General features: G+C 36.6%; 4 protein-coding genes, 1 long non-coding RNA gene and 1 pseudogene across 6 annotated transcripts; 1 reads left to right on the forward strand and 5 right to left on the reverse strand.

The window, feature by feature from the left end:
• Positions 1–562: 562 nt before the first annotated feature.
• On the reverse strand, positions 563–3,483 carry LOC106375413 (annotated as a pseudogene).
• Positions 3,484–4,013: 530 nt separating this feature from the next.
• Positions 4,014–5,447, reverse strand: LOC106372836. Its single transcript, XM_013813106.3, has 2 exons — positions 4,834–5,447; positions 4,014–4,514 (listed from the first exon to the last, which is right to left on the reverse strand). The coding sequence occupies exons 1-2, from the start codon at positions 4,889–4,891 to the stop codon at positions 4,198–4,200; spliced, it is 375 nt and encodes a 124-aa protein (XP_013668560.1). The 5' UTR covers positions 4,892–5,447; the 3' UTR covers positions 4,014–4,197.
• A 1,062-nt stretch (positions 5,448–6,509) lies between these two features.
• Positions 6,510–8,546, reverse strand: LOC111202910. The gene is made up of 2 exons (XR_002655833.2): positions 7,154–8,546; positions 6,510–6,982 (listed from the first exon to the last, which is right to left on the reverse strand). It is a non-coding gene; the product is annotated as an uncharacterized LOC111202910 (long non-coding RNA).
• A 1,537-nt stretch (positions 8,547–10,083) lies between these two features.
• LOC106375412 (cytochrome P450 71B2) lies at positions 10,084–12,782 on the reverse strand. Its single transcript, XM_013815308.3, is given in 3 exon segments — positions 10,084–10,666; positions 10,668–10,835; positions 11,366–12,782. Coding segments are annotated over 3 exon segments (1,542 nt in total). The 5' UTR covers positions 12,293–12,782; the 3' UTR covers positions 10,084–10,219.
• Positions 12,783–12,979: 197 nt separating this feature from the next.
• On the reverse strand, positions 12,980–20,457 carry LOC106375416 (coatomer subunit beta-1). Of its 2 annotated transcripts, none has more exons than XM_048745272.1 (6): positions 20,376–20,457; positions 14,575–16,631; positions 13,850–14,359; positions 13,692–13,777; positions 13,405–13,610; positions 12,980–13,259 (listed from the first exon to the last, which is right to left on the reverse strand). In XM_048745272.1, exons 2-5 carry the CDS (start codon positions 16,618–16,620, stop codon positions 13,406–13,408), a joined length of 2,847 nt encoding a protein of 948 aa, XP_048601229.1. In that variant the 5' UTR covers positions 16,621–16,631; positions 20,376–20,457; the 3' UTR covers positions 12,980–13,259; position 13,405. The 2 variants fall into 2 exon arrangements, with proteins under 2 accessions (XP_048601229.1, XP_022551814.2); XM_022696093.2 differs by lacking the exon at positions 20,376–20,457 and adding an exon at positions 17,434–17,609.
• Positions 20,458–20,717: 260 nt separating this feature from the next.
• On the forward strand, positions 20,718–22,361 carry LOC106375417. The gene is made up of 2 exons (XM_013815314.3): positions 20,718–20,975; positions 21,636–22,361. Exons 1-2 carry the CDS (start codon positions 20,779–20,781, stop codon positions 22,075–22,077), a joined length of 639 nt encoding a protein of 212 aa, XP_013670768.2. The 5' UTR covers positions 20,718–20,778; the 3' UTR covers positions 22,078–22,361.
• Positions 22,362–22,958: the final 597 nt, after the last annotated feature.

Consider the following 22,958-nt stretch of genomic DNA (forward strand, 5'->3'; position numbering starts at 1 on the left):
TAATAAGCGATCATGATATTCATTCTCTATTAAACTTTGCTTCATCGAGATACATATACATACCCAAGACAGATTTTCCTTCCTCCGTAGCATCTTGCATATCATCTAGTTCAAACAAATCCTACATCATTCAAAAGTAAAGCCCGTAAGTCACTAAACAAAATCATATATAATATAACATATATGTAAGTTGACTTATATGATAAATATAGAAATATGACTTATATATTATGTATGTTTTACATTTTAATTTTAGAAGATAAATATGATAAATATATAAATTATCTTTTTTTTACATAAAAAAGTTAGAAGTTATGCAAATATAATATATATATATATATGTATAAGTATATATGTATAAAAAGTATAAAAATGAACAAGTTCATGAGTCTCGTTCATATAACTGGTGTTCTAATTTTAGCTCGATCATTAAACTCATTTATTAAATGAGCTAAAAATATAAAGATTATGCTCATGAAAAACAGAACTGAGCTGAACCAGCTCATGAGCTATAGCTCATTTTTGACATCCCTACGATTACACTATATAACATGGTACGGTATATTAGCCTCTAAACGGATTTTATCGCGCACTCCAATAAACCAATTTCTTAATACATACTGATATTATTACGTTGTTCATACACATATTTCTTATACAACGCATAAATATATAGAGAGTCTTACCATTTAAACTCGTCCTCTTTCAATGAGGATTAAAAATACGCAAACGAATAAGATAACGAGATCAAGCTTTTGTGGCAGCTCGATGCTCATCAATGGTGTCGAACAGGCACAAGTAGAAGAGGTTGTTTCTTTACAACGGTAAGATTACCAGCTTCTTCCATATCAATGTGTTCTTCACTAACCATCCCTTCAGGCAACTTCCAATCAAAGAAGTAAAGCAAACTCAACAGTCCTAATTCCACGGAAGCAAGCGCCATAGGCATTCCAGGACAACTCCTCCTACCAGAACCAAACGGCAACAGATCAAAGTGTTGTCCTCTGAAATCTACAGAACTGTTAGCAAACCGTTCAGGGATGAACTCTTCAGGATCGGTCCATCGCCTGGGGTCACGTCCTATGGCCCATACGTTGAGTTGGATTTGTGTTTTGGGAGGTATATCGTAGCCGTTGATCTTGACGTGAGACATAGTTTCTCTGGGGACTAATAATGGAGCTGCTGGGTGTAGCCTAAACGTTTCCTTGATTATGAGCTTTAGGGTAACCAACTTTGTCAACGTCTTCTTCAGTGATCCTCTCCTTGTTGAGCCCTAGGGTGGTTCGGATCTCTTCTTGTGCCTTTCTCATCACTTTAGGGTTTCTAACGAGTTCTGTCATGGCCCATATCATGGTTATAGCTCCTGTATCTATCCCTGCAAGAAATATGTTCTGACAAAACACAAAAATACATAAAAACACATATAAGCACAAGGTTTGGAAATCAAGTCAGTGTTTGCATTTGTATGTGAATTTTTGTTTTGGTAACGTGAAGGTCACGTAAAATCAGATGCAAACAAATGAAATGAATGATCAAGACCTATATAATTGTAGTATAGTGGTCTGGTCCTAGTAGTTGGTTTTAAAATCCATCTTACTGCTACCTACATGGAGACTGTATCTTTGTAATTAATACTCTCTTTGTTTTACAAAATATCATTTTGATATTTTTTTCTTGATTCACAAATGGTATTATAATTTCAATGCAATTTTCATCTATTTTAATTTTAATACTAATCGAAAAATGCTTCAATCTTATAAATAATTTAATTTATCTCAAAACTACTGGTTAAACAAATGCATTTATTGAAAATATAAATATAATTCAATTATTTCTTACTTTATGCGAATATGTGAAAATGATATTTTTTTTATGAGTGAGTATAATGTAACACTTAGCAAGATAGATTTGAGATTATTACCATGAGTACTCCCTTGATATTACTAATGTTGATCAGCTTGAAATAATCTTTCTTCCCTTGTTTCTCCATCATATCCAACAAGAGTGCAACAATATCCGCCGCAGAGTCAATAGCTTTCTTCCCTGCTGCTTCAGGCTTCAAATGGTCATCAATCACATGCTGGTAAAAGGCATCAAGCTCTTCAAACACTTTGTTTATCCTCTTGTGTCCACCAAACAACCAATCTAACAATCTCCCAAGTCCACCAGGGAAAACATCAGAGCAAGTGAAACTACCAAGAGCAACCAATGCATCACGTACAAGCTCTTCGATTCTATCTTGTTCAATCACAAACCCACTCTCGTTGAAGTTCTGTCCTAAAGCCACTCTACAAATGATGCTTGCGGTTAAAGAGAAAAAGGTTTTGTTTAGATCAACGGGAGATTGTTTTAAAGAAGATTCTGAAACCTTTTTCACCATGAATCCAACCTCTTCCTCTCTGATGTTCTTGAATGAATGAACCTTCTTGAGGCTGAATAGCTCGACGACAGCGAGCTTCCGCATCTCTCGCCAGTACTCGCCGTACTGCGCGAAGCTGATGTCTTTGAAACCGTATGAGAGTTTTCCCGTGGCGACAGTCTTTGGTCTGCTGCAGCATCCAAGGTCATTGGTTCTAAGGACTTCTTCGGCTGCTTCACTCGAGGAGATGACAACGGTTGGAACGAAGCCGAGATGAAGAAGCACCACGGGTCCGTATTTGATGGAGAGGTGGTGAAAGCAACGGTGAGGTAGTCCTGCGAGTTGGTGCAAGTTTCCGATGATGGGAAGCGTTGGAGGACTCGGAGGAAGATATAGTGTTTTGTTTTCTTTAATCTTTCTCACGAAATAGATTAACGAGACAAACGTGAGAAGCAAGAAAACCCATGAGAAACAGAGAAAGATAGACATTTTTTTTTTCTTGGAGAGATGAGCCTAAGCTTGGTTTTTGTATCAATTATTTATAGGTAAGAAGATACTAGAAAGTTGATGACGTTGACGTTCAAAGACAAGTGGTTTTTTTGTGGCTCACAACGTTTTGTAGATTTAAACAAATGTAACACCATCGTTGAGAGTATTCCACGTGAAAGAGTTTTAGCTGGTTTTGTTTGTCTTGTCGCAAGCTCGAGCAGAGAAAGAGGACAAACCGGAAGATTGTGGCTATCAAAACTAGTTTGTTTATGTTCTTGGGTTATGTTTGAATGGGATCCATTTTTCTGCTCTTGTTTATTTTTCTTCTAGGACTTTGTTTCTTGGAGAGATGGGCTTAAGCTTTGTCTTTGTATGAATTATTGCATGCAAGATAAGTGGTAACGTTAACTTTCCAAATCAAGTTGGTTTTTGTGGTTGATAGTACTTTTGTGGATTTAAATCAATGCAAATTCATCGTAACATGTAGGACTGTCAATGTTCAGAGTTCAGACTCTTCCACCGTCCCACGTGCACGTCTTCTTATTGATTTGTGTCGGCGCGAGCATGGAGATACAGAGGACCATACCGGAACGTTGTGACTATCAATTTTTTTGGTGTACATTTAAATTTGGTTTTCTATTATAAGATAAGATAATATCCATTCTGTTTAATAAAGAATGTCACTTTGACATTTTTCACACTGATTAATAAAATGATTGAAATGCATTAAATATTTTATTAATTACACATATTCAACCAATAGTACGTGAGATCAATGAAATTATTTATAAAATCAATGCATTTGTAATTAATTTTAAGCTGAAAGTTGCATTTGAATTCTAAAATGACACTTTTTTGTAGCAAAAAAAAATGTTAAAGTAACACTTAATATGAAATAGAAGGAATACTATTTAGGAATTTTAAGTTTTAACTATTTTACGTGATTCTACATTATTTGTGTAACTAGATTTATATTTTGACGATTTTATGCTACCATTAAGATTTACCCTTCGTTTTGGACCTTTTATACCCAACAGCTCTGGTAACATCTGTCACTTTAATAGCAAAAACCAAAAAGAGCTACGTGTTGGTTGTCACCATGAGACACAAATATCGCATTCGCACGTCAGGCAGAGATGAAGATGATGAATTGGAGAGGAAATGATATAATACTTTGTTTCTCTGTGAATGCTTAACCTTTTCTGTCTGTAACTCAAAGTTTCACAAATAAGGATGCGCAGTACATCAATATCTTGGCAAAAAGAAAAGTATATTGCTTTGCTTGAGAGCAAGAAACCTTATAACCTTGTTCACAGGCATGAATCAGAAAGTTGTAATAGCAAAAGAAATTAATTCATGCAACTTATTTTGACCCTGGAGCTGACGGGTCTGAAGATGTAAGGCTGGCCGGCATAAGCGAACTCAGCTGTGGCTCCAGCTGGCATAACTTCTCCATTAATCAGAAGACACGTTCTTCCTTGTGGGCGAAGTAGCCATGGCTTGACAGGATTCACAGGAGCAAACCCTCCGCATGAGAGAGTCACCTGCTTCTGAGGACAGTTACACGTGTTGACAACCGTCACTTTCCACTCCGGTTGTCCGGCAACTTGTCTCCCCGTCCTCACCGCGCCGATCTGGAGGTCACTGAAAGCGCAGCGGCATTGTCCTGTGTGGGTTATGTGTCCTTTTTTATCAGTTTTGTAACTCTATGTGTATATGAAAAAGAATGGAGACATATGGATATACTTGTAACATATATATATAGAGAAAGACATCCTAAATATATGAAACAATATCTTAAATATTTGAAATCTCATTTCAGATCATATATTTTCATATAATATAATCCAAAGAACAGAAGCATCAAACGAAAAAAAAAAACGGATTAAGCATCCCATGATGATGACTGGATATTAAGATTAGATATATGCACTAAACGCATGAAATTTCTGAGATATATGCCTTTAGAGATTCGATTACATTACCTTGAGTAACCATAGACAGAAGTAGAAACATAAGAAAATACTTAAGAGCAAATGCCATTGTTATTGTGATTTTTGTTTTTTAAGAGATGGAGAGTGAGAAAAGAATCTGTCAAGTTTATATAGCCATTGCGTATGTTAACGTGAAGTCTCTTGCTTCCGTAATTAATAACCAATAGAGTTACAATTCTTGAATTCATTAGAATCTATAAACCTTTTTTTTGGAACGATATTATATTATATAAACACAATTAATAAATAAACGACAATCTTGTAACTAAATATACTCCATCGATTCTGTAATATAAGATACTCCGATCCCTCCGTTTCAAATTAATTATCGTTATAACTTATAATTTTGTTAAAAAATAAATGTCGTTTTATGATTTCAATGCAATTTTCTACTAATTTCTCTATTTATCCCTAATTAAACTAAGATAAACAATAAATGTTATGCAATTATAATGGTTAAACAAGGGTAAATTTGAGCATTTAACTAGTTTCTTAATTTGTGTGCAAAACTCTAGAACGACAAATAATTTGAAACGGAGAGAGTATTTGAGAGAAAATTTGATGTTTCAAAATATAAAATTAATATTTTAAAGATAATTTTAACTTTATTGAAAATTGATTGACTAATAATATTCCCTCATTTCTTAAAGATGAATGTACTGGTAAGAAAACATATTAATTATGAATCATTTTTTTTTTTAAATTATCAAATTCCAATGCTTTTTAACCAATAGTTTTTCAATAAATTCAATTAATTTTATTAAAATTTGTAATTTTTGTATAGAAAACATAAAAAAAAACTATTTTTTTGGAACAATTTCTCTAAAATTTTTATCTTAGTGAAACAGAGGGAGTATGTTACTTCATAAATATTGGTTAACTCGATTTAAAGTTATATTATTAAAAAAATATTTTTACAAAATAAATTTCCTAATCCTTATACTTTTAATCAAAACATTTTTTATTACGAAATGAATAGAGTATTTATAGACCCGTTGGCAATGTATATTATTACTTGTTGACTGCTTGTAAATGGCTCATGGCTGGTCAACACATCTTCAATTCCATTTATGACATTTAAGGTAGCGGAAGGTGTATATCTCTTTGCTCTTTACGTGGTTACTGTCTTTATTTGTATTGTCATTCATGGAGAAATTTTTTTTTTTGTCACTAAACATACTTAAATTAAAGCCCAAAAAAGGCAAAGTCGGCCCACTAGGTGGGGGATTACACAGAAACAGCTCTAAGGGTCTGTTTAGCCAAAGAGTCTGCTCTTTCATTGTTCTTGCGTGGAATATGAGAAAAAACGATAAAATCAAACTCAGAGGAGATTTCTTGAATATCTCTGACGATACTCACAATTTCCTTCATCTGTTGTTTGTTGTTGATTGCTGCTATGAGCGTTAAGCTGTCGGAGCAAACCCTGAGCTTTGAGAGCTTCATTGTTGCCGCCATACAGAGGCTTGATCTGACTGCAGTTGTCCAGGAGAAATTAAACTACGTATGTTGATCATTTCTTAGATATTTATATGATCATGAAAGCGTGGTCGAATAATGCAGTTGCAATGAGTATTGTTTTTTTAACGGCCTAGATGAAAGTGTGGCTTAGAGAAATAAAACGATAAACACTACAATTGTTTGGTCACCAAAATGTGAACAGTAATAGATACTACTAATAAAATGACATAAAACTCAATAATAAAACGCGTACATATTTATTAGTCTATATATATATATATGTGTGTGTGTAATAATGATCATCAGTTTTACATGCTCATCAACTAACAAACATGAACAAATACCAAATTAAACTAAGGGCAGAAAATTTAAGAGCAAGCGATTCCACCCGACTCCATTTGGATATCGAACTTCTTGGCCCATACGTATTTGAAAACGAAGTCAGTATGGCCATATAGATTGTTGGTTATCTTACACTCGTTACCGGATATCGATATCTGCGAATGGTCGATGGGCGTGAGCGATTTTAAACCGACACATGTCAATACTATGTCAGTGCCTGTGCAGGTGCAAGGGTTCGTCACTCTCACTTCCCATTCTGGTGTATTCTTGATCATTTTTCCGGTTTTGGATTGCTTCAGATATATATTCTCAAAGGTTCCGGGTCCATAACACCCAAATCCTAAATATTTCAAGGGCAAAATAATTATGAAAGAAAATTAGTTATAGAATACACATTACGTGATGTTACGTTAAAAACGGTGTAAGCTTTAAACAAATTGGATCTGTTATATATAATAATGTGCGACGATTGTAACATTTTGTTCTATATAAATGTATTATATAACTATACCTTGGGAGACGAAAGCAAAGAGGAGAATGAGGCAAAGGAATTTGCATGCATTTGTTTTCATGGTTTGATGTTTGGATATTTATCAGAGAATATGTAAAACTTAGTAAATATGAGAATGTGGCTGATAAATTGTGATGTTAGTGTTATTTATAGGGAGGTATTGGGTTTATTTTATAGAATAAAATATCTTTTATGATTAAAAATTATAATTTGCCATTTATGTAACAATATTTTTTGTTTTGACTTTGATTTGACTAATTTAGTAAAATTAATTTACAATAATTAATTTTGATTATGCTATATTTACATTTAATGAAAGATATGTATATATTTAAAACTATAATTTGGCAACAAATTATCTAGTGTAATTAAATATTTTTATATTTCCATTATTACATTTTTAGTGTTATATTTGATGATATTGATTTAATTACAATCTATTAGTTATTAGCATATTTCAAAAATCTTATCATAAAATACAAAATTACATAAATATATATCTATGTCATAATTAGTTTTAAACAATATCATGTTTAATAGTAAGTCATGTTTTTATTGAGAATGAATACAATGGAGATTCAATCAATTCTTTTTTAAAAAAATACTTGCTAAATAATATCTAGACGTTGGTGGTCAAGTGGTGTGAGGCGGCTCGCAATGGTCCTAAGGGCCGCGAGTTCGAACCTCCCCTCTCAGATATACCTCTACGCCGGGCCACCCGGGCCCACCCTGCTACTCCTAGGGTGGAAATGACGTGGCTGCTGCGGGCCTCGAGGGATGTCTGGGCCCCGACCTGGGACCCTCGGTTAACAAAAAAAATATATATACATATATATATATATATGTAATAATGATCATCAGCTTCACTTGCTCATCAGCTCAAGTAACTAAACAAACATGAACAAAGACCAAATTAAACCAAGGGCAGAAAATTTAAGAGCAAGCTACTTCGCCCGACTTGATCTTGATATCGAACTTCTCGGTCTATACGTATTTGAAAACAAAGTCAGTTTCGCCATATAGATTGTTGATGAGCGAACACTCGTTACCGGATACCGATATTTGCGAACGGTCGATGGGTGTGAGCGATTTGAAACCGACACATGACAACACTATGTCAGTTCCTGTGCAGGAATAAGGGTTCGTCAATATCACTTCCCACTCTGGTGTGTTCTTGATCATTTTTCCGGTTTTTGATTGTTTCAGTGATATATCACTAAAGGATCTAGAACACCAAAATCCTAAATTTTCCAAGGGCAAAAAAATTATGAAAGAAAATTAGTTATAGAATACATATTACGTGCTGTTACGTTAAAACTTCAAACGAATTAGATCTGGTATATATAATAATGTGTGAAGATTTTAACATTTTGTTCCATATAAATGTATATATAGATAACACTATACCTTGGGCGACGAAGTCAAAGAGGAGAATGAGGCAAAGGAATTTGCATGCGTTTGTTGCCATGGTTTGATCTTTGGATATTTATCAGAGTATATGAAACTTAGTGAATGTAAGAATGTGGCAGCTCAATTGTGATGTTAGTGTTATTTACAGGGAGATATTGGGTTTATTTAATACAATAAAAAGTTTTGGTAGAGTTATAGGTTATGTTAACCAAAGAAAGAAGTGGGTAACGGTTGTAGCTCCTTATCCTTATGTAGCCACTCAATGCCCCATCAGTTTGCTTCTCGATACTCACATTCACAAGAGCATCTTCACCAAACACACTTTTTGCATATAAATTTGCTGATAGGAACCCGCATTCTCCTTCTATTGCAGATCTGCAAACAGAGAGAAGAATCAATTAGTAACAAGAGTTTCGGTCTATATAATGGGAAGAAAATAAGAATCTGAACTTAGACACTTCATGCTTGTGGATTTGATTATGTGGTCGAGGAACTCTCTTTCGTTCTGAATCGTGGTGTTCACAGCAACCTGACATGAAGACCACCACTGAAATTTTAATAACCAAACTCAAAGAAAGGTAAGAGTGTAACAGGTTATAAGAAGCAATCTACATGGGCTGTGCCGGAAAAAGATTTGAGAGATAGAGTTTGTCAACAGATTGTTCAGGCTGTTGTGCCGGTTTACAGGAAGCTATATGCAGAACTATGGGCCGTTGGTTGAGAAAGATGCGAGTTCGAGCAAGTATGTGAGATACACAGTGGTGGCTTTGGAGAAGATGCTCAGCTCTCTTTACATACCTAAGCCTATGAGATATGGAAGTTTTAAAGGAACACCGCCTAGTGAGAAACTCAAGATTCAAGAATGATGTTGACCTTAGACGCACTACTTCCACTGTTGTCTGGTTGAATGCCATGTTTTGTTGTGATCATATTGTGTCTGCTCTTCTTCAGTGGAGAAGCAGATGTACTCTTTTATACGTATATAAATACTGTCAATCAGGTATAGCTTTTTAGTCACTGATCAAAGTCCCTAATTTAGTTCATTTTATTCTATTCGATGTTATAACCAGAAGATCAGCATGTTTGTTTTCTTAGTTGTTGTGCTACGTTTTTGACTGTTATAAATTTTCAGATCAGCATCACCGAACCATTTTAGAGCCAATAAACCAATTTCTTGATAATATTACATTCTAGATAGTGTCTAGGCGGCAAAATCGTTTTTTTTTTCAAATCTGATTTCTACTATTCAAATCAGTTTAAACCATTCTAAATTGATTTAAACCGATTAAATTAGTATGAATTTACTAAATTAAGTAATAATGTTAATAATAGTTTACAAATTTGTCTAATTTATTTTGTTTTGTATATATAATTTGATAATTCATCAAATGATTTTATAATTAAAATTTAAAAAGTTTAAAATAATATAAATATAAAATATATATAAATAAGTAAAGAATTTGCTCTAAGTACCGAATAATCCGCTTCCCTCTATACCTCTACAAAGGGCCATTACCATCTAGTGGTTTCTTGAACATTGCTCATACATTAATTCTTGATACATATTGGATCTTATTAAGTTGTTCATACACCTATTTCTCATACAACGCAAGAATATACAGAACGTCTTAGCTTTCTGTGAAAGCTCGATGCTCATCAATGGTGTCGAACAGGCACAAGTAGAAGAGGTTGTTTCTTTACAACGGTAAGATTACCAGCTTCTTCCATATCAATGTGTTCTTCACTAACCATCCCTTCAGGCAACTTCCAATCAAAGAAGTAAAGCAAACTCAACAGTCCTAATTCCACGGAAGCAAGCGCCATAGGCATTCCAGGACAACTCCTCCTACCAGAACCAAACGGCAACAGATCAAAGTGTTGTCCTCTGAAATCTACAGAACTGTTAGCAAACCGTTCAGGGATGAACTCTTCAGGATCGGTCCATCGCCTGGGGTCACGTCCTATGGCCCATACGTTGAGTTGGATTTGTGTTTTGGGAGGTATATCGTAGCCGTTGATCTTGACGTGAGACATAGTTTCTCTGGGGACTAATAATGGAGCTGCTGGGTGTAGCCTAAACGTTTCCTTGATTATGAGCTTTAGGGTAACCAACTTTGTCAACGTCTTCTTCAGTGATCCTCTCCTTGTTGAGCCCTAGGGTGGTTCGGATCTCTTCTTGTGCCTTTCTCATCACTTTAGGGTTTCTAACGAGTTCTGTCATGGCCCATATCATGGTTATAGCTCCTGTATCTATCCCTGCAAGAAATATGTTCTGACAAAACACAAAAATACATAAAAACACATATAAGCACAAGGTTTGGAAATCAAGTCAGTGTTTGCATTTGTATGTGAATTTTTGTTTTGGTAACGTGAAGGTCACGTAAAATCAGATGCAAACAAATGAAATGAATGATCAAGACCTATATAATTGTAGTATAGTGGTCTGGTCCTAGTAGTTGGTTTTAAAATCCATCTTACTGCTACCTACATGGAGACTGTATCTTTGTAATTAATACTCTCTTTGTTTTACAAAATATCATTTTGATATTTTTTTCTTGATTCACAAATGGTATTATAATTTCAATGCAATTTTCATCTATTTTAATTTTAATACTAATCGAAAAATGCTTCAATCTTATAAATAATTTAATTTATCTCAAAACTACTGGTTAAACAAATGCATTTATTGAAAATATAAATATAATTCAATTATTTCTTACTTTATGCGAATATGTGAAAATGATATTTTTTTTATGAGTGAGTATAATGTAACACTTAGCAAGATAGATTTGAGATTATTACCATGAGTACTCCCTTGATATTACTAATGTTGATCAGCTTGAAATAATCTTTCTTCCCTTGTTTCTCCATCATATCCAACAAGAGTGCAACAATATCCGCCGCAGAGTCAATAGCTTTCTTCCCTGCTGCTTCAGGCTTCAAATGGTCATCAATCACATGCTGGTAAAAGGCATCAAGCTCTTCAAACACTTTGTTTATCCTCTTGTGTCCACCAAACAACCAATCTAACAATCTCCCAAGTCCACCAGGGAAAACATCAGAGCAAGTGAAACTACCAAGAGCAACCAATGCATCACGTACAAGCTCTTCGATTCTATCTTGTTCAATCACAAACCCACTCTCGTTGAAGTTCTGTCCTAAAGCCACTCTACAAATGATGCTTGCGGTTAAAGAGAAAAAGGTTTTGTTTAGATCAACGGGAGATTGTTTTAAAGAAGATTCTGAAACCTTTTTCACCATGAATCCAACCTCTTCCTCTCTGATGTTCTTGAACGAATGAACCTTCTTGAGGCTGAATAGCTCGACGACAGCGAGCTTCCGCATCTCTCGCCAGTACTCGCCGTACTGCGCGAAGCTGATGTCTTTGAAACCGTATGAGAGTTTTCCCGTGGCGACAGTCTTTGGTCTGCTGCAGCATCCAAGGTCATTAGTTCTAAGGACTTCTTCGGCTGCTTCACTCGAGGAGATGACAACGGTTGGAACGAAGCCGAGATGAAGAAGCACCACGGGTCCGTATTTGATGGAGAGGTGGTGAAAGCATCGGTGACGTAGTCCTGCGAGTTGGTGCAAGTTTCCGATGATGGGAAAACTTGGAGGACTTGGAGGAAGATTCAATGTTTTAGTTTCTTTAATCTTTTTCACGAAACAGATCAAAGAGACAAACGTAAGAAGCATGAAAACCCATGAGAAACAGAGAAAGATGAACATTTTCTTTTCTTGCTCTACCGACTCAGCTCTTGGAGAGATGAGCTTAAGGTTTTTTTTTTTGCTAACTTAATGAGCTTAAGGTTACTCTTCGTATCAATTATTATAAGTAAGATATTAGGAAGTGGTTTTGTGGTACACTTATTTTTGTGGATTTAAACCAGTATAATTCCATTATCAACCTATGACAACTACGATACAGATAATGATGGAAATTAGTAAGCTGCATGAGAAGATAATGAAAAATATAGTTTTATGGTTCAAAATTGACGATGTTAAAACTTTCCAAATCAAGTGGGGTTTGTAGATTTAAATCATATGTAAATTCATCGTAGCATGCAGTACTGTCAACATTAAGATACTTCCACCGTACCCCACGTGCAAGTTTTGTTATTGGTTGTGTTGTAGCGGCGTGAGTGTGGAGATAAGGGCAGGACCAGAACACTGGATCTATATAAGGTCCGAGAGCCAACAATCTGTTGTCACCACGTCAGTTTTAACTTGTCAAAAACGCCAGAGTCGCCGTCAGCGTCCTTCTCTCGGGTTATGTATAGGCTCAGATACTGTCAGCCATACGTATTCGAATGCATCGCCGATTGATGACAGTTGAGCCTGGCTGGTGGAGAAATAATGGTCAAAGAAGAGGAACGCAAACGACGTTAAACAGCTGCGCCTAGGACCAAAACCATGTAACTTCGCGACTCTACGATCGATAAAATTATTTCATGAAAATAATGGTTTAATCTCCCCCATCAAACGACATTATAGAACGAAAAACATTACAGATAAAACAAAATCGTCAAGTACTAAGAACATGAAAAAACACGAAAAAACCATCGGTAACAAAATAGTGTCTTTACATATGCTTTAAACGCCTCACTCCGCAGTAAACAGATTCAACCAACAAAAGATTGCTCAAGAGAGATACCAACGTGGTCTAAATCTGTTACCTTGTGCCACCATTCCAACCCTGTATGTTGTAACAATTAATCGGTATTGTGTACCGGGAATTACACCCGGTTAAGGAGTGTGAGGATTCCACGTATAACATATATATGTATGGACTGGATCGGAAAAAGGTTTTGGGAAGAAGATATGAATATTATTCAGCTAACCTCAGCTACTACCCTTTTGTTTGAGGGTGATTTTGTCTCCAAGACTTAGAGCAATCCCTTGCGTCTTGCTCCTTATCCTTATGTAGCCACTCAATGCCCCATCAGTTTGCTTCTCGATACTCACATTCACAAGAGCATCCTCACCAAACACACTTTTTGCATATAAGTTTGCCGATAGGAACCCGCATTCTCCTTCTATTGCAGATCTGCAAACAGAGAGAAGCATCAATTAGTAACAAGAGTTTCGGTCTATATAATGGGAAGCAAAAATAAGAATCTGAGCTTACGGAGGAGTGAGACACTTCATGTTTGTGGATTTGATTATGTGGTCGAGGAACTTTCTTTCGTTTTGAATCGTGGTGTTCACAGCAACCTGACATGACGACCAAGACTGAATCGTTAATAACCAAACTCAAAGAAAGGTACAGTGTAACAGGTAAATTACCTTGTTTTCCCATTCGAACTCTGCCCACATGGTTCTAAAAGCAACCTCTGTGCAAACAGCAGGGGAGATATAGTCCATGATATCAATGTGTATGTCGTTGAGTACCACGACATTTCGCTCCATTACATTTGATGTCTCATAGACGATATTCCCGAATATGACTCCAGTCTCTGTGGACGAGACCTTGATGTTTGCTTTTATCTGCATGTTCGTTCCCGGTGCCAGACTATAGTTTTGAGGACGCTCAACGAGCTTGAGATCACCCATGGTTGCTAACTCCAAGCACAGATTCTGTAGGGTTTCCTTTGTACGGTTGATGACAGTAACTTGGAGTGCGATGTCATAGTGATGGACGGTCACATATGCTTCAGCATAGACTGGATCACTGAATCCTGTGAGTTGAAGAATGCGGTTTAGTTTGTTCGCATCGTTCTCGTCCTTGGTGAATTCTCCAGTTGCACGCTTTAGGTCATCTTGTACCTGGTCTTCTAGCTCAAGTTGACTCATTCCCTGAAAGAAACTTATCATCCGTACTTTAATCTACTGACCAATATATGTATATAAACAGCCACTATCAACTTCTGTTGTCCTTCTTTCAAAATGAGAAAGAAAAAATGGATATGAACAGTACAAGAAAGTAAACACAACCTGAACAGGTTGCGTAGGAATTGTTCACAAGGGGGAAAACAATGAAGCCAGCTTAATTTAGAAAATAATATTGTTACCTTCCGGCTCTTCAGATGGAAGAAGTCAATGAGATCATCAGGTTGGGCATTAGTTGTTTGGGCCATTGCCTTAAGTTCAGCCATCTCTCTAAGCTGTTTTTCAGAAATCATCTTGACAAAACTCTGGCGGCAGGATTCCAGCCATATCTTTTTCATCCCATCATTCTTATGGCAAAGCAATTTTATGCACAAGACAATCCTCTCATATGAATCATTATCAATAGGGTGTGGAGAAGCAGGAGATTGGCCAAGTTGCAACATAGAAACCATGATCAGCAACGCCTGTGTGACTGTCTTGTTCACTTCAGTTTTAGATGACTGAACCTCTTCTAACCTAAGAACAAGTTTAGTCAGTGTGCAAGCAACAACTGCTCCAAGGAAAAAATCACCAGTTAGAAGCAGCGCTCTCAAATTTCCTGAAGCCAATGATCCCTGAACAACTGTTGGTGAGGAGAATGTGGTTTCAGAGGCTGCGCTTTGGGTTGCGTAAGTTCCATCAGCAAGAATCACAGGTTTTCTAGAGGACACCATGGCGGAAGAAGTTGGCTGAATCTTCTTCGATGCCTCAGTTGGCTCAGATTCCTCAGAAACAGAGTAAAACGGTAACTCCCCAAGGCATTGTGTAATGGTGGAAATGCCACTCTCAACTTCCGAAAATGATAGACAATACTCCCCAATAATCCAAAGTGCACAAGGGCAGACCTTTCCTGCGCGGATCTGATAGAACGTGTCTAGCAACCTGGTTATAATTGAAACTCTCAACTTGGGATTCGTTTCTATTATCTCTCGGACAAATGAAATCACGTCAAGTGCTGAAGCCACATTGCTATCTCCCAAGAAATCCATTAGAAGATGGACCACTGTGCTTGCAACTTCAGGGAACTTAACTGCACAAGCATGAATTGCTTGAATAAGCATTTGCCTGTACTCTCCATTCTTCTCAAGCTCTCCACTCTGTGTCTTCACGACTTCTTTCTTCAACATTTGAACGACCTCATTGATATTGTGATGAGTAATCAAGTCAAGGGCAATGTCAAGTGTCTTCTTGCGGATATCAAGGTTCGGGCTTGAGAGTGCTCTGAGAACATCTATTATCAACTCAACCATGATATCTCTGTGCAATGACTTAAGCTCACTCAACCGATCGAGTAAAATAAGCTTCACATTGTTGTCACTCTGAGAAAGAAGAAGTAGACAGTAGGTGTTGGCAGCAGCTCTAATAGCAGTAGGGGCAGACGAGAGAGAAACAAGAGTCCCAGCACATTCATAGATAACTGCAGAAGAAGTGGCGCTTAACAGAGAAATAATAATCTTAATATATTTCCCCTTCTCTGTTGGTTTAGTCTTACAGACACTTCGAATCAACTCCAGCACCACCATCTGAAGCGATTCATTCCAGTCTGAAACCTTGTCAACATTGCTCAGAAGATAATTCACAGCTCGTTCTTCAGCACAGGTAAAGAGCATTAGAAATGCATTTCTCTTGGCAGACGGATCTTGTTCTGTTGACAGAGCTTTCTCGATCATTTCAGGTGCATCAACGAAGAGTTGGTCGCCATTTGGAAGCTTATATATCGACATGATGGCCAGAATTGCAATCCTACGAACAAACGGGTGGCGGTGCTCCAGATTTTGCAACACTGATGGAGTCAAAGGCTCAACAATTTCAGTCTCCTTCAACCGGCAAAGAAACCTCAGTGTCACTCCACGAATGTACTCATTCGGATGCTGCAGATTATTACGAAGATTCTGGCATATCAAAATCATTTCAGGTAGGACCTTCCCCCTAGAATCCGTCTTTTCAATCAGCTCCAGGTACAGCAGCAGAAGCTTTTGGATTGTGTGGTCCTCAGAAGGCAGCACGTATCTTATAATAGTTATGAAAAGCTGCGGGATGGTTTCTCCATTCAGCAGAAGCATAACCGCCTTCTTCATGGCATCAACTTTCGCTTCCACATCATTTCCTTCGAGAGCTTCTTTAATCTCTTTGGCAACTGCTGGAGTCCCTTTGTCATAGTATACAAGCAATGTACTAGATTTTTCCATCTTTTTCACTTCTGCAACAAAAAGCGAAAGAGAAACCAAAATGAAGAAAACTTGTGAGCTCGAACGAAAGGAAATCCATGAAAGTGAATGGAGTGAACACCAGGAACGCAAAACAAGATTTTTCACATCCTTAAAATTAATAAAAGACATAATGCTGTACAGATCACATAGTAACAATCATGATAAGCAAAATGTAAACATTTCTTGCGGTTTCAAGTTTGAGTTTACAGAGCAGAAGAACCTTATTCGTCTCCTCATTACTCCTCAAGTAAATTTTATACAAGAAGTTTAATAGAATCCACATCACTATTCAGCAATAATATACCCCACTCTACTTGGCATCTCCGTATTTCAAAATTCAATTAAAAAAAAAGAAACTAGCAAGGATCAACATCTCTGTTCTCCAATCCGTGAATTATGAGCAAACATCACAATTACACGAGAAAAATCGAAAGATGCAAAACAAAGACAAAATGTAAATCCTCAGATCCATCAATAAACATCACTTTACCAGCTACGATCAAAACATTATGATCAATCATTTTTTAAACCGATAACAAAGCTTCGGATCAACTAAAATCAAAAAACAAAATGCCATCTCTCTACGCTTTAACTCCCCAGATTTAGAAAGCAGCAATCGAGTCTAGTCTCACTCAGCTGCATAGACATGAAAATCGGGTATCTAACGGACTCGGATCGAGATCAAACAAAGGACGCCCAAGCAATGTCGATTTACACAAAAGAAAAGGTAAAACGAGGATCGATCTCTACAAAATCTGGATCATGTATCGAAAGTTTGGCAGAGAGACAAACCTCAAAGGTACGAGAGATCCAGAGAGAGGAGGTGATCGACGGAGGTACAAAGCTCGAGAGATTTCGGATCTCGAATACTCGCAACACTGAGATAAATGTATTTTTATTGGTGAGATACGTCTTATCTGACTCATCGAAACGAAGAACGGAAAGAGCGAGTCAACCTCAAGGGCCCATTAATGAAAAGCCCACTCCAACAGAAGTTATACAATTTTAGTGTCCCGAAGTTTGTAATCTGTGTTTTTAAAACCGGACCGGACCGGGTTTAACTGCAAACCGGACACAGATCCAGATTGGGTTAATGCTTAAACCCAATTAAAATTAACCCAATAACCGTCGATGCAATGAACGGACCAAATCTTGGTTAGTATATAATCAAACATTTGTTAATAAAACAATTTATTTTTCTTCGTAAAATTAGGATCTGTGAAAAGATTAATAAAGTATACTCGTCTCGTTTTTTTTTCATTTAACATCACTGTAACTCACAAGACTAACAAACATAATTATTCATGTCAAAATATTGTTTGTGTTTATTTCTTACTTTGTTTAGAATTTTTTCATGATCAATTGTGTTGAAGATTTTAATAATTAAAATATTTAGATTTGTAAAATTTATATAATTTACGAAAGAACAAAGCATTGAACTTATTTTTACTCATCATTCGAGGAACAAATTTAAACTTAGCTTGATTTACACTTTACATAATCAGCTTCAAGATATATTTTTTAACTAACTTTTTAAAAGGATGATGATGATTTAGAAGTGCTAAAGATACAAAGAAAACTATATGAGCTATTAAATTAATTTATTAGTTTTCTTATATTTTTAGTTTGTTATATTTTAAGTTTTTATAAAGATTATGGTTAATGAAATATTTCATTTATATGATTTAAGAATATGCGTACTATTTGCAAAATATAATTAAATTCAGTTTAATCCAATCAAAACCGATCAAGCCCAGTCGAACCACGATGACCCATAATCCAAAATATTTTCGGTTCGTTAGCCGGTCCGGTTTTAAAAACATTGTTTCTAATTGTTTTCAAAATAAACCCAAACTTTATAAAGTGATCGTAATTGTGATAAATATCCTACCGGATTTGACTGAATCCGGTTTACTAAAATCGTTACTTAAACCAGGTTATACCGAGCATACAGAGAGTGCTCTGAGAACATCTATTATCAACTCAACCATGATATCTCTGTGCAATGACTTAAGCTCACTCAACCGATCGAGTAAAATAAGCTTCACATTGTTGTCACTCTGAGAAAGAAGAAGTAGACAGTAGGTGTTGGCAGCAGCTCTAATAGCAGTAGGGGGCAGACGAGAGAGAAACAAGAGTCCCAGCACATTCATAGATAACTGCAGAAGAAGTGGCGCTTAACAGAGAAATAATAATCTTAATATATTTCCCCTTCTCTGTTGGTTTAGTCTTACAGACACTTCGAATCAACTCCAGCACCACCATCTGAAGCGATTCATTCCAGTCTGAAACCTTGTCAACACTGCTCAGAAGATAATTCACAGCTCGTTCTTCAGCACAGGTAAAGAGCATTAGAAATGCATTTCTCTTGGCAGACGGATCTTGTTCTGTTGACAGAGCTTTCTCGATCATTTCAGGCGCATCAACGAAGAGTTGGTCGCCATTTGGAAGCTTATATATCGACATGATGGCCAGAATTGCATTCCTACGAACAAACGGGTGGCGGTGCTCCAGATTTTGCAACACTGATGGAGTCAAAGGCTTAACAATTTCAGTCTCCTTCAACCGGCAAAGAAACCTCAGTGTCACTCCACGAATGTACTCATTCGGATGCTGCAGATTATTACGAAGAATCTGGCATATCAAAATCATTTCAGGCAGGACCTTCCCCCTAGAATCCGTCTTTTCAATCAGCTCCAGGTACAGCAGCAGAAGCTTTTGGATTGTGTGGTCCTCAGAAGGCAGCACGTATCTTATAATAGTTATGAAAAGCTGCGGGATGGTTTCTCCATTCAGCAGAAGCATAACCGCCTTCTTCATGGCATCAACTTTTGCTTCCACATCATTTCCTTTGAGAGCTTCTTTAATCTCTTTGGCAACTGCTGGAGTCCCTTTGCCATAGTATACAAGCAATGTACTGGATTTTTCCATCTTTTTCACTCCTGCAACAAAAAGCGAAAGAGAAACCAAAATGAAGAAAACTTGTGAGCTCAAATAAAAGGAAACCCATGCAAGTGAATGGAGTGAACACAACGAACCCAAAACTAGATTTTCACATCCTTAAAACTAATAAAGGACATAACGCTGTACAGATCACATAGAAACAAACATGATAAGCAAAATGTTAACATTTCTTGCGGTTTCAAGTTTGAGTTACAGAGGAGAAGAACCTTATTCGTTTCTCATAACTGCTCAAGTAAATTTTATACAAGAAGTTTAATAGTATCCACATTACTACTCAGCAATGATATACACCACTCTACTCAGCATCTCTGTATTTCAAAAAATTATTTAAAAAAAAAAACTAGCAGGGATCAACATCTCTGTTCTCCAATCGGTGAATTATGAGCAAACATCACGATTACACAAGACAAATCGAAAGATGCAAAACATATACAAAATATAAATCCTCAGATCCATCAATAAAACATCACTTTACCAGCTACGATCAAAACGTTATGATCAATCATATTTTTAATCGATAACAAAGCTTCGGATCAACTAAAATAAAAAAAAAACAAAATGCCATCTCTCTACGCTTTAGCTCCCCAGATTTCGAAATCTAGTCTCACTCAGCAGCATAAACATGAAAAATCGGGAATCTAACGGACTCGGATCGAGATCAAACAAAGGACGCCCAAGCAATGTAGATTTACACAAAAGAAAAGGTAAAACGAGGATCGATCTCTACAAAATCTGGATCATGTATCGAACGTTTAGGCAGAGAGACGAACCTCAAAGGTACGAGAGATCCAGAGAGAGAGAGGAGGTGATCGACGGAGGTGCAGAGCTAGAGAGATTTCGGATCTCAGAACACTGGCAAACACAAAGTGAGATAAAATGTATGTATTTATTGGTGAGATTCATCAAAACGGAAAGAGCGAGTCAACCTCAACGGCCCATTAATAAAAAGCCCAGTCCGATAGTAGCGCCATAGCGGTCCCTATATTTCTAATTATTTTCAAAATAAGCCCAAACTTATGAAATGAGCGTAATTAGGCTAATATCAAACCGGATTTTACTGGACCCGGTTTACTAAAATCGTTAACTAAACCAGGTTATACCAAGCATACATAGATTTGGGGAAGACGAAGAATAGGGTTTTGCGATCTGCGATCTTCGGGAGGAGAGACGAAAATGGCGTTCAGAGGGAAAGAGATGATGAAGAAGCTGGTGAAGAAGGTCGGAGCGGAGACTCTGACCCCTGAGCTGAAAGAGAAGCTCAAGGCCTGCGTTCCCGATTCCAAAGTCGTGATGGGCAGAGCCAAACGCGGTCTCTACGCCGGCCGCCATATCCAGTACGGTAACCGCGTCAGTGAAGACGGTGGCAACAAGTCAGTCTCTTTCTTGATCTCTTTATTTGTATGTGTATTCGTGTTGAAGGTTGCATTTGCTTTACATCTTGATATGTTGTTGAACTTTGCTTTAGAGCTTGTGATGCTTTTGCTCTACATGATGCATCTGTGGAAGCTAATTGTTGATTTTTTTAGGAATGCTTTCTTGATTTAACCATTTAAGCAATGCAGCAGTGCATTTTCATTGTTTAGCTCTTGATGCGATTGTTTCTTTGTTGAACAATGCATACATGGTTTGGTGAAATTTATTTCCTTTGTTGATAGAAATGTAGGATCCAAGTATCTTTGTGTGATGAAAGTTACAATCTTTATCTGTGTTCGTTGTAAGTAGAATGTGAAGGTGAGTTTATATTCCTCTCTGTGCTTCTGAATGGTTTGGTAACTTTTTTTTGTTAATCTCAAAGTTGTTAACTATATGGTTTGATTTGAACAATGCATACATGGTGTGATAAAATGTATCTTCTTATGTAGATAGAAATGTAGTGTGTGATGAAAGTTTCAGTCTTTATCTGTTTCCTTTGTAAGTAGAAATAGAATATGGATGTGAGTTCGTATAATTCCTCTCGATGATTCTGAATGGTTTGTTAATTGTTTTGTTAATCTCAAAGTGGTTAACTTTGTGGTTTGATTTGAGAACAGGTCGAGAAGGTGTTGGAAACCTAATGTTCAGGAGAAGAGATTGTTCAGTTACATATTCGACCGTCACATTAAAGTCAAAGTCACCACTCACGCTCTCCGCTGCATCGACAAAGCGGGAGGAATAGACGAGTACTTGCTGAAAACGCCCTACCAGAAGATGGACACAGAGATGGGTCTTTTCTGGAAAACCAAAATGGAGCAAAGATACGCTGAGCTAGGTCAGATGGAAGTAGCTTTCTTTACTCCTGAGGATGAAGCCAAGTTCGAGCAAGGGTTCAAGGATTTGAATATAGCTAAGAAAGAGGCTCGTAGGGAAGCTCGTAAGGAAGCTAGAAGAAAGATGTATGGCGGAGAGGAGAAGGGTGAGGAAGAAGCTTCTATTGAAGCTGGAGGGTCAGAGTCGCACCAAGATGATCATGGGTGGTTAGAAGCTAATGCTTAAGAGTGCTAGCTAGCTCTCCTTTTCTTTTTGCTGAGTCTCGTCAACGTTTTGGATTTTGGAAGAGGGAGGTAAGTGATGTTGTAGGTCGTAGGTTCGATTTCTCCACTGCGAATTATAACTCAGGGTTTGAGTTTGACCAGTGTCGAAAAAGACTTGTAATAAACGGTTTACACCTCCTTGGTAGTGGATTTCTATTTCCATAATCATATGGTACATCAACTTTTCTTTCTATTTTCTTATGACATTTGTTACGTTATTAAAATTGAAGTACCATTTTGACTTCACCTTTACTTCTTCTTAGTATTTATCAACTTGTACCACTGATATTAACAAACTTTTTTAAAATAAATGGAAAATTAATTATAATTAATGAAATATCTTTTTAGAAAATGTTAGTGACCTTAAAATTTTAAAAACAATCTCGGTAGATATGCACAGTCAATGGCAACAACTAATTATAGAAAATTATATTAGCTAACGTTAAATCACAATGTATTTTTATTATGTGCATAAATAAATCAATGGTTATATTGTTTAATGATTTGATTCCAACGAATCTACAGTTTTTATTATAAACGCTGATTTTTTTTTTGAAAAATAACTGTAAACCGTGATTTCATAACAACTAGATATTGACCCGCGCTTGCAAAGCGCGGAATGTTTTATGACGAAAGTTTCACTAATAACTTAACAACTATTTTGTTAATTTATAAGAATTTTGTGTATTTAAAATAGTTTTGCATTTAAATCAGTGCTATTAAAATCAATCCGGATCCGCGGTCAAACCGGTTAATGGTGATCCAATAATATGGTCGAGGTTTATAAAACTATATTTAAAACCTTTAAAAATCACTGAAATCAGATATTAACCGATTGAACTG

The sequence above is a fragment of the Brassica napus genome, chromosome C1 (assembly GCF_020379485.1).
Source record: "Brassica napus cultivar Da-Ae chromosome C1, Da-Ae, whole genome shotgun sequence".
Taxonomy (NCBI): domain Eukaryota; kingdom Viridiplantae; phylum Streptophyta; class Magnoliopsida; order Brassicales; family Brassicaceae; genus Brassica; species Brassica napus.